General features: G+C 49.6%; 1 protein-coding gene across 3 annotated transcripts in view; it reads left to right on the top strand.

Moving 5' to 3' along the window:
• Positions 1–18,001, top strand: part of AK8 (adenylate kinase 8) — a 127,634-nt gene that overhangs the window by 37,984 nt on the left and 71,649 nt on the right. For all 3 annotated transcript variants that reach the window (XM_030294082.1, XM_030294084.1, XM_030294085.1), the window contains 4 exons: positions 5,272–5,353; positions 6,070–6,141; positions 6,742–6,942; positions 10,060–10,191. In XM_030294082.1, coding sequence (XP_030149942.1) covers positions 5,272–5,353; positions 6,070–6,141; positions 6,742–6,942; positions 10,060–10,191 — 487 coding nt within the window. The remainder of the gene's footprint in view (positions 1–5,271; positions 5,354–6,069; positions 6,142–6,741; positions 6,943–10,059; positions 10,192–18,001) is intronic.

Raw genomic sequence — 18,001 nt, 5'->3', positions numbered from 1 at the left:
AAATGGCAGTGTCCCTCCCCCCCCCCCCACCTACCCCCCGAAAGCGTGGTCCATTTTGCAACTGGGTAGTTGCCCACATTTGTATAAATGCAAGACCTCAGTGCCCCGCCCGGGGTTTCCATCTTGAGGACGCCCCGGGACCTACACCCCGTCATACGGAGGCCTCGGTCACCACCCTTCCTTCCCGGGGAGGACTGACTGGGGTTCTGGGGGGATGAGGAATTTCCATGGCTGCCTTTGCCACAGAGCGCGTGCGTGCTGCCCTAAGGGGTCCCTTGGGGACCTTAGGACCTGGGTGATCACACCATCCATCCCCCTGAGTCTGGGAGAGCAACCCCGGGGAGCCGGTGGCCTGGGGTTCCCTTCAGAGCCCCCCCCCCCACCCTCTTTTAAAAATGTCACATCCGCCCCAGAATGACGCACGAGTGAGGCCAGGCTAATTAGGGAGATGTTCCTCATTTTGCTACACTTTTCCTGTGTAATTGGTAGGCCCGCTCTCTTCCAGCGAGAAGTCGGTGAGAGCTGTTCCCCTGAATAGTTCTAAAAGCTCTGGACCACATACTGATATCAGCTGCAATTTATGGGCGAGATGATAATGATTGCTCAGTAATGCAATATTAAACGCCGAGGTCTTTCTCGGTGCTGAGCAGAGCCGGAGCTCCAACCTTCTCCCAGCTTCAAAAAGGAACTCGAAACGGTCCCCAGCACCCCCCTGCCCGGCCCCGTACCAGAAGAGGCGATCGGTGGGCCCCCAGCCCCTACCCCCCCCCCCAAATAAAAACTGAGGGGGTCTGAACGTAGCTCAAGTTCAGAAAATTTTGGTTTGGCTTCCAGAGCCGCGAGCCGGGAGCTCGCAGACGTCGCGACTCCCGACTCCCATGGCAGGTGCACATCTGAGGTGTTTGTTCTTCTTAAGGGCCGCAGCCCGGCTCTAGGCCGGCTCTAACAAGGACTTGAGGGAGCAAAAGGCTGTTAAAATTTTTTTTTGCACTTTTGCTTCATTAGTTCTAGAAACCCGGGTTCCGGAGGCTGAGCGCTTTCCTGCATAATTTAAGAAATTAATGAAGGCATGCCTGATTTTTTTCAGCACTCTTTACTCTGTAAATTTGTTTCGTTTTTTTTTTTTTTTTTTTTTAACTGTCAGCAGAGGCCTTTGGAACCTAAATATTTTAATATTGAAGAAATGCAGGCCCTTTTCTGGTTAGCTCCGTTTTTAGGAACACGCGGTGTGGTGGAAATCGGGTGTTGTGGGTTGCAAAGGACCTTGAGTCTGAGTTCACCCCCAAAAGTCCACCCTCTGACCTTCAAGCAACCAAGTTCTCCTGATGTCACGGGGGAGGGGGAGGGTCTCTGGCGGGGGGTCCCCTCCTGAGAGCCAGTGTCAGAGACTGTGGCTTTCCGGGGTGGCCACCTGACCCCCTCGCTGCTGAGTGGAGGCTCCAAGGGTTTCCTGCTTTGTTTCAATTCTTCCAAGGCTCGCTTTGTATCGGGACATCAGATCGAAGCCATTAAAAAGTGTGTGTGGGTGTGTGTGTAACTCTAGACTCCCAGGACTTGAAAGGACTTCAGAAGTTGTTTAATGTGAACATTGCTGAGGGACATAAAACAACAGTTTAGACAAATGGGAAGATAAGGTATTGATACTGTGAGACTGTCAACTCTTCATGAATTTATTTACACATTTAATGTCATTCCAGGGGTGCCCAGCTGGCTCGGTCAGTGGAGCATGTGACTCCTGATCGCAGGGTCCTCAGTTCGAGCCCCACGTCGGGCGTAGAGATTACTTTAAAAAATTTGTTAAAAAGGGGCGCCTGGGTGGCTCAGTGGTTAAGCCTCCGACTTCAGCTCAGGTCATGATCTCACAGTCTGTGGGTTTGAGCCCCGCGTCGGGCTCTGTGCTGACGGCTCGGAGCCTGGAGCCTGCTTCGGATTCTGTGTCTCCTCCTCTCTCTGCCCCTCCCCTGCTCATGCTCTGTGTCTCTCTTTCTCAATAATAAACATGAAAAAAATTTTTTTTTAATGTGTTAAAAATTTTTTTTTATGTTTATTCATTTTTGAAAGACAGAGAGAGACAGAGCACAAGCAGGGGTGGGGTGGGGAGAAAGGGGGACACAGAATCCGAAGCAGCCTCCAGGCTCCGAGCCGTCAGCACAGAGCCTGACGTGGGACTCGAACTCACGGTCCGCGAGATCATGACCTGAGGCAAAGTCGGAAGCTCAACCGACTGAGCCACCCAGGCGCCCCTAAAAATTTTGTTTTAAATGGCATGAGGATGATTCAAGAGTCTACGGGCAGGAAGATGCCAGAGCCAGCATCACATCAGCATTCAGACAGTGACAAAAATGGTATTCAGAGGGGAAAAGACAGGCTGTTTCACAGATGAGATTGGCCCAGTTGGTGAGCCACAAGGAGATGAGTCCACAGCATCATGTCATTTTCAAAATAAAATGTGCCTCTATTGAATGTTTAAATGTAAGGAGTAAAATCGTAAAAGAACACAATTTATTATTTTTTTATTTAAAAAATGTTTTTAATATTTATTCATTTTTGAGAGAGAGAGAGAGAGAGAGAGAGAGAGAGAGACAGAGTGTGAGCAGGGAAGGAGCAGAGAGCGGGGGAGACACAGAATCCGCAGCAGGCTCCAGGCTCTGAGCTGTCAGCACAGAGCCCGACGCGGGGCTCGAACCCATGAACCGTGAGATCGTGACCTGAACCAAAGCCAGACGCTTAACGGACTGAGCCACCCAGGTAGCCTGAGAGAACATAATTTAAATGCAAGTGAATATTTACGGGCCTCTGCCGTGAGCAAGGCCTTTTTGCACATCCATACAACACCAGATCAAGAAAAGGCTGTTAAATTTTTTTTTTTTTTTTTTGCACTTTTGCTTCATTGGTTCTAGAAACCAGGGTTCCGGGGGCTGAGTGCTTTCCTGCATAATTTAAGAACTTAATGAAGGCATAGAGGCACTAGTTGATTTGGCCAAAAATTTATGTGGTAAAAAACAGCCCCCCACACAAAATTTAGAAAGTCAAAGACAATCTGCAAAAAATATCGGCAACATTGTTTGCCTCAAAGGGTCTGTGGTAGTGTTGGCCAAAATAGGTGCATTCTTCTTATGTAAAGAGCTCTTGTGAATAAATAAAAGGACAAAACCCCAAGAGGATACTCGCTAGATCGTATGAATTGACATTTTGCAAAAGAAAAAAAAATTCAATTACCGATAAACATGTGGAAAAAATATGGAGCCTCACTAACGATCAAGGAGACGTAAATTAAAGCAGCAATGGCGGACTCTACTTTGCTGGACAGATTTTCCCCCCAAAATAATGCCCGACATTGACAAAGATACAGGCAACAAGTGACCTGCTATTGGATTCCTACGCTGGTCAGGGCAGTTCTGTAGAGCAACATGGCGGAATGTACCAAGTCACAACAGAGGGTGTTGACTGTTAGAAATCTATTTCCAGAATATTCTGTGTGCCTCAGGATACACTTACAGCGTTTTTAAAAATAATGGTGAGGGGCGCCTGGGTGGCGCAGTCGGTTAAGCGTCCGACTTCAGCCAGGTCACGATCTCGCGGTCCGTGAGTTCGAGCCCCGCGTCGGGCTCTGGGCTGATGGCTCAGAGCCTGGAGCCTGTTTCTGATTCTGTGTCTCCCTCTCTCTCTGCCCCTCCCCCGTTCATGCTCTGTCTCTCTCTGTCCCAAAAATAAATAAACGTTGGAAAAAAAAAAAATTAAAAAAAAAATAAATAAATAAATAAATAAAAATAATGGTGAAAAACAGGACTGAAACTAAATCAACAACAATATGAGATTGCTTAACGTTTGTCAGGTCAGTTCACCTCATGCCCGGCAGCTGTGGAAACTTCCGGAAGGGGAGCATTTTGTCACATGGGAAAATGTTCCAGAAATGTTTTTGCTGCATGAAAAGTACAGGCCACAAGATAGTATGCACAGTGTGATTCCTTTTCCTGCCAGGAAAAAGATGCCAGTCACTGAAGGCTGGAAGGAGCTACAACAAAGTGTCAACAGTGGCTATTCTGGGCCGGTGGTGTTACCAGTGACTTGGCATCCTCCACATCACATCCAGCAGTCGTGGGTTTCTTTCACAACTGGACTTACATGGTTCATAAAGATAAATGTTCTAGACCAGTTCCCTCACTGTATGTACCCAGAAGGGGCTGGAGCCTGAGGGATTTCAGCCCTGGAACAAGTTAGCTACAGAACAGTAACTTGAACTCAGTTCTCTTACTGCTCCAAGATTTGGGGCTTGTTCTTAAGAAAAGTGGGGTTTTGTTTGGACTCAAGCGATTCCTTCTCCCAGGATCTCTCATCCGAGAAGCTCTCTTTAAGAAAGAGGGGCGCCTGGGGGGTTCAGTCTGTTGAGTGTCCGACTTCAGCTCAGGTCATGATCTCGTGGTTGGTGAGTTCGAGCCCCGTGTCGGACTCTGTGGTGACAGCTCAGAGCTTGGAGCCTGCTGCGGATTCTGTCTCCCTCTCTCTCTCTCTCTCTGTCCCTCCCCGCTCATGCTCTGTCTCTTGCTCTCTCAAAAATAAACATTAAAAAAAATTTTTTTTAATAAAAATTTAAAAAAAAGAAAGAATCCACAATGTGGAAAGAGCCATAGACACAGCACCGTTCATCACAGCGTTATTTATGATGGCAAGAATCGCTAGCAGTTGAAATGTTCTGTCGTGGGCACGTTTAAGCAACTGTGGCAAGTTCATTGGGCAGAATGTGGCAGACACTGAAAATGGTGGCAATGGGCAGGCGTGCCGATTTGAGAAAGTGCTTAGGTGGCTGTGAGGTGTGATGGAAAAAATTAGGACACAAAAGATGTATGTTGTGATTATGGTCACAAATGTAGGATTCAGAAGGGAATATAATAGGGACACCTGGGTGGCTCAGTTGAGTGTGTAGTCACCTTTGGCTCAGGTCATGATCTCAGGGTTCATGAGTTCCAGCCCTGTGTCGGGCTCACCGTTGTCAGCGCAGGGCCTGCTTGGGATCCTCTGTCCGCCCCTCCTACTCTCTCTCTCTCTCTCTCTCTCTCTGAAAATAAGTAAACATTAAAAAAAAAGAAGGGAATATAACAATACAAGAGTACTCGTTAAGGTGGATGATGTGGCTATCAGAAACACTTACTTTCTTTTGTCTTAAAAGTTCCAGTTTTTTAAAATAACACTATTACATTCCTTTTATAATTCCAAAAAAAAAAAAAATCTAAAAAGTAAAGGTAGATGAGTACCTCTCAATTCTCTGCCTAGGGCTGGATTCTGGATGGCATTCCTGAAACTCGGGAGCAGGCCCTGATGATCCAGACCCTCGGGATCACCCCCAGACACGTCAGTGAGTAGCCTGTGGCTGTCCCCATCCCAGTGCCCCCCCTCAGCCCTGCGCCAGCCAGGACCCAGCAGGAAAAAGGACAGCACGGTTGAATTTTATAAAGCTAAAGGCCTTTGGGGATCGCTCTCAGAAAAATGGAGTTTTAGGGCTGCCTGGGTGTCTCAGTCAGTTAAGCGTCCAACTTTGGCTCAGGTCATGATCTCACGGTTCATGGGTTCAGGCCCCACGTTGGGCTCTGTACTGACAGCTCGGAGCCTAGAGCCTGCTTCGAGTTCTGTGTCTCCCTCTCTCTGCCCCTCCGTCACTCATGTTCTGTCTCCCTCTCTCTCTCTCAAAATGACTAAACATTAAAAAAAAATTTTAAGTAAGAAAAATGGAGTTTTGTTTTGACCCTGGTGGTTCCTCGTTCCGAGAATCCCACCTCTGAGAAGCTCTCTTTAGGAAATAATCCAAAATGTGGCAAGAGCATTCCCACCGAGACGTTGCTCATCGTGTTGTTACCGTGAAAACTGTTAGAGGAGACGTTCAAGTGTGGGCTGTCCGCTGGCCTGAGACTGTGCCTTCGCGGTTGGGTGCTGAGCAGACCTCTCTAAGGGAACGTCGGGGGTGGTCGTTACATAGCAAGAGAGACGTAAGACAGGTTATCAGCCCCCGAGATTCAAGTGTCTGGGACCCGCCGCCCAACCTGCCTGGTTGTGCTCTCTCCCTTCTCTGTCCAGTTGTGCTGAGCTCTCCAGACACCGTCCTGATTGAGAGAAACTTGGGGAAGAGAATCGACCCTCAGACGGGAGGTAGGACGTCTCCACCCCCTGCCCGCTCCATGGGGTTTCAGAGGCGGTCAGTGATCGGTTGGAGTGACCGACAGCCCCACCCCCCATTTACTGAGCCCGTCTCCGCTCGGGGTGCCCGCAGAGGGCCACACGGGGGCCGCACAGGCGGGCACGTGCTCCAGTGTGGCGGGCTGGGCTAGACCCGTGGGAGATGGTAAGCCCCGGCCCGGAGGAGTCGGGGCAGCAGACAGACCTGGGTTTGTGGACTCTGGCCCCGCCCCTTTCGAGACTCGGTTTTCTCACCTGGACACGGGGTGACCCGTGCCTTGTGATCGGATGGCTGTGAAGACGAGCGTGTGTTGGTGGGGTCCGTCAGAGTGCCCGGTTCAGAGCACGTGCTCCGAAGTCGTGGCCGCCCTTCCCGCCGTGCTGAGAATCCTCGGCGTTTTGTTATCGTTAACAGAGACGTCAGAGCAGCTCCGGAGGCAAAGCGCATCCGCACGGCTCCGGGCGGGCTCCCAGGCTTCGGCCCCCTGGACGGCAAGCCCCCCCGGCCAGATGCCCTGGCGGCCTCGGCGGCCCCCCGCCGGTGACTCTAACCACGCGCCTGTCCCCTTGCAGAGATTTATCACACCACCTTTGACTGGCCCCCCGAAGCGGAAATCCAGAACCGGCTGGTGGTGCCAGAGGGCATCTCAGAGCTGGAGACGGCACGGAAGCTGCTGGAATACCACAGGAACATCATCAGGATCCTTCCGGCTTACCCCAAGATCCTGAAAGTCATCAGCGCCGACCAGCCGTGCATGGATGTCTTCTACCAGGGTAAACACACAGGCGGTGGGTTTCCCAGGCACCTTGGCCGTCCGTGACCCTCCCGTCCTAGGGTCCCTTAATGTGGCAGTGATGCCAGGGACCAGGATGTGCCGGAGACCCTGGGAGTCAAGTCCTGGGCGGCCTAGGTTCCCTGGGCTAATAACGTTCTACGATCGGTGTGGCCAGCAGATTTGATAATGAGGGGGTGGGGCAGGAGGGACAGCTGGGACAAGAAGTTTGGCCCTGGGGGGTGAGGGAGAAGGAAGAGAAAGTTTGTAAAAATTAAAACAGACATGCGCACAGAACCCACGGCCACCGCACACACACACACACGCAAACCGGGCAACACAACTCAGGGGTTGTGAGTCCATGCAGAGCAGGGGAAGTGGCCCCACCCCCTCCCACTGCACTGTCATTGGAGCAGTGACAAAGGTCCACAGAAAGCACCTGAAGCAGGTGCATGTGTGCGCACAGCCGTGTGGAGGAGGGTGAAGGTTGAGCCCGGAGACGTCGGGGCCGGGGGCCCTGTGTTCACACGTCGTCCCCACCACACGTCAGCCGGGCAGTCTCCGGCAACCCTTGTACCCCTCTTGGCCTCAGTTTTGTCATCCCTGAAGTGGGAACAGAAATCTTGTCTTCCTCCCAGGCTTGGGTGAGGATTACATGGGAGTCTGCAAATCACATCTCCATAGCTGCGAGCCCAGCCTGGGTGCAGCGAGGCACTCAGTAAACATCAGACCTCATTGCTGTCGGGCCTTGGCATCCTGTCCAAGAAGGCCAGGGAAAGTTAGACTAGTTCGATCCCAGAGCAGCTGAATTATCATTCAGAAGTGTGTCCGCATCCGATTATCCCCTCCTAGGCAATGCTGAGGAAACGACACAATAAAAATGCCAGCACGGAGATCTGAGACACTTGATAGCCGACAATGGCCTTTTGGGGCGCATTCCCTCAAATCTCTTTAAGAAAAGTTTTGTTTTGCGGGGGAAGGGTTTCTGAGCTCCCTGGCCTGGCAGTTCCCCTGGCCCCCATCTGCCCGTGGACTTTGCTGGACTCACAGTCCGGGGACAGCGGCCTCGCTCCCTGAGGAGGTCAATCAACCAACGGGTGGATGTCTAGAAAATGTCTCCACTTTACAAGCCGGGCTGTAGACACCTTACGGTTTTCCAGTGATTTTGCATCTCAGAAGGGTCTTTAGTAATCTACACTGCACTCTGAAGATAAACAGCCACTACATTTATCTTATAGCACGGTTCTGAATTTACACATTAATTACTTCCAAATCACTTAATTAAATTTAAAAGTTCAGATGATCGTTCATAAAGAATTCATGCCTGGAATTGTAAATAAAAATGTGAGTGTCTGAATATTAATTATTATTAATTAATAATGCAGACAGATACATTGAAAATTGGAGTGCGGAATTCTGTGTTGTTTTTTTAATCTCTCTGCAGTGCATCCAGCAACCACATATTTTTAAAAAGAATAATTAGATGTTGAGACTGTCTGGGGGATCATTACTTCTAATTAACTTAGTTATTTACTGTAAATTAAGCATCATTTGTAAGCAGGCTTCTCTGCCGGTAGTGTCTGTGCATTTCAGATGGCCGTGGATCTAGGCAGTTCTGAGGCTGGAGGGGCCTTGCTTGAATGGCCTCCAGCTTATTCTCAGGGGCTGAAAAATGTCACCCCAGCCGCAGGTGTGGGAGCATCGCCCCAGCCCTGCCAGCTCCCGGTAAAACGGGCAAGAACGTAACACATCTCTCGTGGGAATGCTGCACCCATCGAATAAGACGAAGTCCGCAGAGTGTTTATTTAGCTTAGTGTTTAACACACGCTGGTAGGTATGACGTTGCCATGAAGACAGTTAGAATCACCACCTTTACGACAGTCGGTTAACTTACCTGTGCCTCGATCTCCAAAGAAGGGGGGAGTTGTGGTCTCTAGAACGATCCTTCCAGTTAAAAAAATCCTACAAAGATTTGAGAGCTCAAAATTCATACAATGAACATCCCAGGGCTTCTCATGGTCCCCCCACTTCCATCCTGGGGACATCGGTGGTTGTCACAACTGGGAAGTGGGCCACTGGCACCTGGTGGGTGTGCCCAAACCCCTGGACCAGGGATGTGCCCAAAATGCCACGAGCACGCAGTTGGCACACCCTGGTTTCGGGGGTGGCTGGGTCCCTAAAGGCCGCGTGTTGGCTCAGCCCCTTGCTAGAGCTAAATCCGTCCAAAGGCAGGACAGCCACCAGAGGGCCGTCCGTGGCCGACCCTGCGCAGGACGGTCTGGGTCCCTGGCAGGAGGCAAGGCTAGAGAGGGAGACCTGTTCTGATATGGGTGGCTGGGGAGCTGGCACCGGACCTCGGCATCAGCAGGTGCCAAGCTGCCCTGTAATGGCCTCCTCGGCTGCTTGCACAGCCCCTCCCCCGTGCTCAGGTCAGGGGTGACCTGGTTTGCTGTTGAGTCGCCTGAGTGTTGGAGACGCTGGCCCCCGTGCCTCCCCCTCTTTGTTCATCAAATGCCAGGGCGTGCGACGGGCCAGCCGTGCACCCACATCTGCCCACTCCTGGGACCTATTTGGTCACTGTCTCTTTGGAGACTCCCAACAAAGTTGGTGTCACTGGAGCGCAGCCGCAAGTTATTCTCTACCCATGTCCTTTAGAAGTCCCCGGGCACGAGGCCCCCTCCAGGCCTGATGCATTTATCAAAGTCTAGATCTGACACTGGGAGACGCCCGGTTCCAAGCTTCAGGCTAGAGGCTCGGCCCGGGGTCAGTGTGGAAACATCCCAACCCAACCTTGTGCATCCTGCGTGCTGGGACCAGCCCCCCGTCGGCCAGGAGGGAAGCGCAGGTGTTAGAGGAACCGCAGGGTGGACAGTGCTTCGGAGGTGGCTTCTCCGGATCCCCTGCCCCCCTCTGCCTTAGTGCCCCAGCCTGAAGCGGATTTCCTTCCCCACGGCTTCGCCCCGTGGCGGCTGGCGGCTGGCAGCCACCCAGGGGGTTTCCACGCGGCTGTAAACGGGAGAAATCGTCACTGTTCTTAAGAGCGTGAGCGCAGGTGCCGTAAGCTGGTTTCCCTTCCTTTAGGACCTGAGTTCACTATGCCCATATCCTCTCTTTCCAGCTCTGACCTATGCCCAAACCAGCCATCGATCTAATGCCCCGTTCACCCCGCGGGTGCTGCTTTGCGGGCCCGTGGGCAGTGGGAGACGTCTGCAGGCTGCCCTCCTGGCCCAGAAATACGGCCTCGTCAACGGTGAGTGCCCCGGCCGCGCCCTGTTTCCAGAACCTGCCCCCGCCCCCCTTCCCCCACTGCCCTCCCAAGCCTTCCCACCTTGTGGGGGTGGTGAGAAGGAGGTCAGTGTTGCTTCTCTTTCTTGCTCTCTGCCGTCAACAGTTTTCAGGTCCGTCTTCGCAGGGATGGTTCCTCACAGAGAATATGGCCGTAAAAACATTAACCAATAAAAACACGTCCACCGCCCAAAGAGCCCATGCATTTTCTAGTCATCATATTTCACTCCTTGGGAGCAGTGGTTTCTCTGTGCTCTGCACCAGGGGCGCTTCCTCTGGCCCCTGCCGTCTCCCTGGAAGCCACAGCTCTCGCATAATCTGGAGCTCTGCTGCGGATTTATTTTCTTATTTTCTCCGGTCCCGTTTGGCTCCCCAGCCCCAGCCAGCGGGTTTACGGGCAAACAATTTCTGAACCAGAGGAAGGCTTCTCGAAAGCTCGTACAGTTTCAATAAATATTTTACCAGGAGGAGAGGGAAATACTGAAATCGGTTCTCCGGGTCTGTCCCGAGGTGGCCCCCGGTGGTCTCGGATGCCAGCCTCCCTTCAGGGGGATAAAGGCCGGAAAGGAGGAAGGAGCAGAACAGACAACGATGCGGCTGCCAGGAGCGAAAGGGCCGCCCTCACCGCCACCGCCGCTTCTGATAAATGCTCCGCAAGCCCGAGTAACCTCTAGCTGTGAAGGAAAAACGAGACCCGCACCCCAAATGTAAAAATACGCATATATACGTCTCCAAATCCTGCAGATACGCCCCGCAAATATCTGTGTATACAAACAAGCACGGATGTATATGTACCAGCCCAGAAGGATCAAGTTTCGAACGAAAACGCCTTTCAAGGAGGTGGCCTCTAACGTAAAGTTCCAAAGCCACTGAGACTAGCCAGGAATCAGCGACGAAAATCCTACCCGGGACGTGAAGTTAGGGAGCGGAGCGATTGTTCTGTTTAGGAATGAAAAATAGTCGTACTAGTAGCCTCGTGAAAATACCAAACGGCAGTGCTCTGATTTGATGAGTACGGAAAGGCACTCTGGATGCCTTAGGGTGAAAAATGCTTTGGTTTGCACCGATTTGAAAACAACAACAACAAAACAAAACAAATTATTCAGGTAACTTGTTCTTTTGGTTTTACCTCTTGACTTATTACAAGGCTCAATTTGCAGCTACGGTTGTGCTGTCTTTGCCGAGAGCGAGCACCAGTCTGTCGGCCGCTGCACCCACGTGTTTATCGAGGGGACTGTCGTACGAAGGGCTGGAACAGCGTGAGCGGCCGAGGGCGGCTCCGAAAGCCTCAACAGTGGTAGAGCGCCAGGCCTCACGGAAACCGTTGTCACTATGCCGGATTTTGTTTACACAAACAGAGTCATTCAGGAAAAACGTATTTAAATTCACATTGCTTTCCGTGTACCAATCACGAAAAATGAGATCATAGGCCTAGATTTCTTCCCAAACGGAAGATCGGAGCAAGCTCATCACGGTTTCTGTTTTGTAGCTAAAGAGCCACGTGGTGGGGGCCTTTTCTGCTAATCCAGCTAACTCAGAAAGTTCGCGTTTCTCGAAGGCGTTCTTGATAAGTACAAGACCCCGCGAGGCCCGTCTGCATCCAGAGCTCAGGGAACGGCGGGCTCCCCTGTGGCCACCCCCTGGCTCGGCTCTCATGTCCCCATTTCCCGACTCTTCGGTTGTGGGCAAACAGCTCTGAACAAGCAAACAAACCAACGTTCGCTCCAACAGGGTTGATTGGAACACTCGTGTTCACAATTGGTTGAGAGTATAAAAAGGCACTTTTTGAAAGACAGCAGGCACTGTGGGGTCACATGTGAACTGTGCGCATGCTCTGGCCCAGCGATTTCGCTCCGTGGGTTTTATTCTACCGAAGCACTCAGATGTCGAACAAGAGATGTGAGGGTGCATGATGGAAGAGAGGCGACCCCGAACTCTGTTAATAAGGGGGATAATTAAGTAAGCTGTGGGGAACCCATACACTGGAGCATTAATTATTTAATGATGAATCAACGTGAAGGGGCAGCTATTGAAAAGGAACCTGTAAAGTGACTTGATGTTCATGATACATTGTTAAATGAGAGAGGGGGCGGAGAGCCAGTCACTCAACAGTGTTCAGGGGATGATCTCCTTTCCGTTTACAATGTGTGTTAGTGTATGCTCAGAAAACATCAGAAGGAACATGCATACGCCAAACTGGCTGTCTCTGTGGAGTGGCATATCCTACAATTCTGATTTTTTTCTTTTTGTAGCAAGCGTGAATTTTCTAACCAGAGACAACCATGAAGAATTTTATTCCAATGTCATAAGCGCCCTCATTGAGTCCCCGCTCTATGCGGTGCCCTTTATTGGCACGCAGACAGGGAAGATGTAGAAAGAACCAGAGAGGAATGTATGGATCCGGGTGCACGACCAGGCTGGGAGAGGGGAGCAAGCAAGGCTGTCCAACCTAGTTCCAGGTCTGAACGTGTCCCCAGCCTTGGTCCCGGGACCCGTTAGGAGAGAGAAGATTATTACAGGGTTTTCTTCATGGGACATCGTGAAGCGAGGCAGGGGCTTTAAACCATTCTTTCCTAATGCAAGCACTGAACACTACGCCTTTTCCTCTAAGTGCTTCTTTAGCTGCATCTCATAGAATTTTAATGTGTTTTATCATTGGGTTCAAAACATTTTCTCATCTGCCTTGTGGTTTCTTTTTTGACTTGTGTATAATGTAGAAGTGTATTGCTTAATTTCCAAATATTTGGGAGTTTTCCAGGTTTGTGGGGCAGGGGAGTATCGATTTCTAATTCCTCTGTGCTCAGAGAACCTACCTTGTACGATTTCAGTCCTTTGAGATGTACTGATACTTTTTTGTGGCTCAGCGTGGTGAATTCCACGTGCACTAGAAGAGAATATGTGTTCTGGCATTGTAGGAGGCAGTGCTCCACAAATGTCAATTAGGAGAAGATGTCTGATAGGGTTGTTCAGTTCTTCCGTGTCCTTCATGGTTTCTCACTGCTATTGTTTAGTTACCAAAAGGGATCTGTTCAAATCCCCAGCTCTGCCTGTGGATGAGTCTCTGCTCTGCCGGTTTCTGCTGCATGTTATTTGAAGCTCCGTTCCTGGGAGCATGTACGCTGAGGACTGCTGTGTCGTCATCTTCTTCTTCTTCTTCTTCTTCTTCTTCTTCTTCTTCTTCTTCTTCTTCTTCTTTCTTCTTCTTCTTCTTTCTTCTTCTTCTCTTTCTTCTTCTTCTTCTTCCTCTCCTTCTTCTTCTTCTTCTTCTTCTTCTCTTCAAAGATACTTTTTAAAATGTATCCTTTTGGGGCGCCTGGGTGGCGCAGTCGGTTGAGCGTCCGACTTCAGCCAGGTCACGATCTCGCGGTCCGTGAGTTCGAGCCCCGCGTCGGGCTCTGGGCTGATGGCTCAGAGCCTGGAGCCTGTTTCCCATTCTGTGTCTCCCTCTCTCTCTGCCCCTCGCCCGTTCATGCTCTGTCTCTCTCTGTCCCAAAAATAAATAAACGTTGAAAAAAAAAAAATTTTAAAAAAAATAAATAAATAAAATGTATCCTTTTGGGGCGCCTGGGTGGCTCAGTCGGTTGAGCGGCCGACTTCGGCTCAGGTCACGATCTCGTGGTCTGTGAGTTCGAGCCCCGCGTCGGGCTCTGTGCTGACAGCTTGGAGCCTGTTTCAGATTCTGTGTCTCCCTCTCTCTGACCCTCCCCCGTTCATGCTCTGTCTCTCTCTGTCTCAAAAATAAATAAACATTAAAAAAAATTTTTTTTAAATAAAAATAAAATGTATCCTTTTTTTTTAAAGTGTTTATTTGTGTATTTTTGAGAGAGAGAGAGAGAGAGAGCCATGTGAGGGAGGGAGGGGAGACAGAAAGGGAGACAGACGATCTGAAGCGGGATCTGTGCTATTAGCACAGAGCTTGACGCGGGGCTCGAAACCACAAACCGCGAGATCATGACCTGAGCTGAAGTCGGACGCTTCACCGACTGAGCCACCCAGGCGCCCCCTGCTGTGTCTTCTTGATGACATGACCGCTTTATGGTTAGGAAACGCTCCCCTGTCTCCGGTAACACTTATCTTCTTGGAGTCTACTTCATCTGATACTAACATAGCCACTCTCTTATGATTAGTATCTGTATGGTATATATTCTTTTTTCTTTTGATTTTTTTTTAATGTTTATTTATGTCTGAGAGAGACAGAGAGAGACAGAGCAAGAGCAAAGGAGGGGCAGAGATTGAGAGGGAGACACAGAATCCGAAGCAGGCTCCAGGCTCTGCACTGTCAGCACAGAGCCCTACTCGGGGCTCAACCCCACAAACCGTGAGATCATGACCTGAGCCGAAGTCGGATGCTTCACCAACTGAGCCACCCAGGCGCCCCTTGTCTTTTCTCTTTTAAATCATCGTGTCTTCCATTGAAAATATGTGACTTGTACACAGCATATAATTGTATCCTGCTTTTTTTTTTTTTAATGCAGTCTGACATTTTCATCCTTCAATTGAGATGTTCAGTACATGTCCATTTTAAGTAGTTTTCAGTATGGTGTCAAGCCTCCTGTCCTGGGGTGTTTTGTCTTCTGTTACCTCTTCTTTGTTTCTGCTTTCCTGCCAACTGTTGGATTAACCCAGTGCTTTTTAGCAATCCATTTCATTTCCTCTGTTGCCTTTTTAGCTATATGTCTTTGCTTTCTTTTGCTCATGGCTGCTCTAGGGGTCACATAGCATCATTCACTTGTCACAGTCCGCCTTGAATTAATGCTCTACCTCTTTGTGTATAATACAAGAGCCTACAGTGCTGTATTTCCATTTACCTTGCTCCCATCCTTTGTGCTATTTTTTTGTTGTACATTTTACTTCCCCATGTTATAAACTCTACAGTATATTGTAATTATTTTTGCTTTGGTCACTTGGTTTTCTTTCTTTCTTTCTTTCTTCTTTCTTTCTTTCTTCTCTCTCTTCTCTCTCTCTCTCTCTTTCTTTCTCTTTCTTCTTTCTTCTTATTTCTCTTTCTTTCTCTCTCTCTCTTTCTCTTTCTTTCTTTCTTTCTTTTTTCTTTCTTTCTCTTTCTTTCTTTCTTTCTTTCTTTCTTTCTTTCTTTCTTTCTTTCTCTCAATGAAAGCATGAAGGGGAAAGGTCCTGTGATATACCTACACATATCAACCCTTTTTTGTTTAGGTCTAAATTTCCACCCGCTATCACTCTCTTTCCACCTAAAGAACTCCTTTAACATTTCTTGTAGTGCATGTCTGCTGGCGACAAATTCTGCTTTCATCTGTCTGAAAATGTCTGTATTGCACCTTCATTCTTGAAGGATGTTCCTGCTGCACATAGAGATCTATGCTGACAGGCTTTCCTCTTTGCGCTTTAAACACGGCATTCCGTTGTCGTACGGCCTGCGTTGCCTCGGATGAGAACTCGGGTTATTTTTATCATTGTTCCCCCATGTATAGAGCGTCTCCCCACCCAGCTGCGCTGACTAGTTTCTCTTTGTCTTTACTTTTCAGAAACTCAACTATGATGCGTCAAGGTGTGGTTTACGTTGGGTTTATTCTGGTTGGGTCTCAGAGATTCTCCGATCTGTGGATTGATGTTTTTCATCAAATTTTGAAATATTTTTCATCAGATTTTGAGACTCTCTTGCCATTATTTTCTCAAATGTATTTTTCTGCGTCTCTGTGTCACCACTCCCTCCCTCCCCTCTCCCTCCTTTCTGGAACTCAGATTGCATGTACGTGACACTGACTGGTACCGCCCTCCAGGTCTCTGAGGTTCTAGTCTTTTTTCTGGGCCTCCCTTTACTTCCTCTTTGCTTTGGTTTGGATACTGTATGACCTGTCTTCCTGTCTTCCGCTTCATGGATTGCAACCTATCCAATGATGTTTTCCATTTAAGATATTGTATTTTCCAGTTTCTAGAATTTGCATCTGGTTCTTTTATATAGGTTCCATTTCTCTGCTGAGATTCCCCAGCTGCTCACCCAACTGTCTTTCCCTATACAATTGTAAATATATCAACGAGAGTTGGTTTCAGTTCTCGTGTGCTTATTCTGACACCCAGGTCACCTCTTGATCTGATTCTATAGCCTGTTTTCTCTCTTTGTAGGGGTCACACTTTCCTGATTGATGCATCTTTGCATCTCAAGTAGTTTTTCATTAGATGCTAGACGTTGTGGTTCTCACATTGCTGAGAGTCTGGATTGTGTGGTTCTGCTTTAAGAGCAGTAAGTTAAGGGGCACCTGGGTGGCTCAGCCGGTTAAGCATCCGACTTCGGCTCAGGTCATGATCTCGCGGTTTGTGGTTTCGAGCCCCGCGTCGGGCTCTGTGCTGACCGCTCAGAGCCTGGAGCCTGCTTTGGATTCTGTGTCTCCCTCTCTCTTTGCCCCTCCCCCGCTCATGCTCACTTTCTCTCGCTCTCAAAAATAAATAAACATTAAAAAAATTTAAAAAGAACAGTAAGTTAAAAGTTGAGTGCTAGGAACACCTGGCGGGGCTTAGTCGGTTGAGCGTCCAACTCTGGAGTTTGGCTCAGGTCGTGATCCCTGGGTCATGGGATCGAGCCCCACATCAGTGCTAAGTGAGGAGTCTGCTTGGGATTCTCTCTCTGCTCCTCTCCCCAGCTCTCTCTAAAAAAAAATAATAGGGGGGTGGGAGGGAGGGGAAAGTGGGTGATGGGCATTGAGGAGGGCACCTGTTGGGATGAGCACTGGGTGTTGTATGGAAATCAATTTGACAATAAATTTCATATTAAAAAGAATAAAAAATAAAAAAATAATATAATAAAATAAATTAAAAAAAAAGAGTTGAGTGCTAATAGGCAGTTAATTCACTACAGGATCAGCTTGATCCGGTGGAGGCTTTTAGTTTTTGTTCAGGTGAGCCCCAAGTGTGCACGCTCGTGGGCTCCTGCCACCCCCGCACCCAGAACCTCAGGTGACTGGGCGCCGGGCACGGTCACACGGTCTCTCGCTCTGGCTGTCAGAGCACCAGCGTCTCCCTGCCTCTCCCTTGGCTCACAACGTCCCAGGGACTTTTCTCTGCCAGGCCTGGGGTAGGGATAGGTTCTCATCTGCCATAGGTGCTGCTTTGCACTGACCGAAGACCCCAGTGAGTCCCCATGAGGATTTCTGAAGCCCTTCTCTGCACGGCTCCCTTCTCCCCATCACCCTGTTCCCCCAATTCCAGCGCTCGGTCCAGCCTTTGCTTCCCACTGCTGTGTTTGGCTCCCTTTCTCCTGTGCTAAGGTCTGGAAAGTGCTTGTAAGTAGAAATCCAGGGTGAAGGTGGGACTCCCTTGGGTGTCTCCCTTCTCTCAGGGTTCACAGCTCTGTGAAGTCGGCGGTCTAATGCCTGAAAAGAACGGTTTCCCATCTTTGGCTCGGTTTTATAGCTTTCTTTTTTTTTCCTAACTTTTTTTTTTAATGTTTATTTATTTTTGAGAGAGGAGAGAGAGAGAGAGAGACAGAGTGTGAGTGGGGGAGGAGCAGAGAGAGAGGGAGACACAGGATCCAAAGCAGGCTCCAGGCTCTGAGCTGTCAGCCCAGAGCCTGACGCGGGGCTCGAACTCACGGACTGTGAGATCATGACCTGAGCCAAAGTCAGACACTTAACCGACTGAGCCAACCAGGTGCCCCAGTTTTATAGCTTTCTGTGACAGAGGGTACACACGACATCTGCCACTCCTTCCTGGCCAGAACGGGAAGCCAAGCATGGGTTTGATGTTACACAGACGTGGGTTTGAATCCCAGCTCGGCTGCCTAGGGCTCTGCACCCCGGGACGGT

This window comes from Lynx canadensis, chromosome D4, assembly GCF_007474595.2.
Source record: "Lynx canadensis isolate LIC74 chromosome D4, mLynCan4.pri.v2, whole genome shotgun sequence".
Lineage (NCBI taxonomy): Eukaryota > Metazoa > Chordata > Mammalia > Carnivora > Felidae > Lynx > Lynx canadensis.
This window is presented reverse-complemented; position numbering and strand designations above follow the sequence as displayed.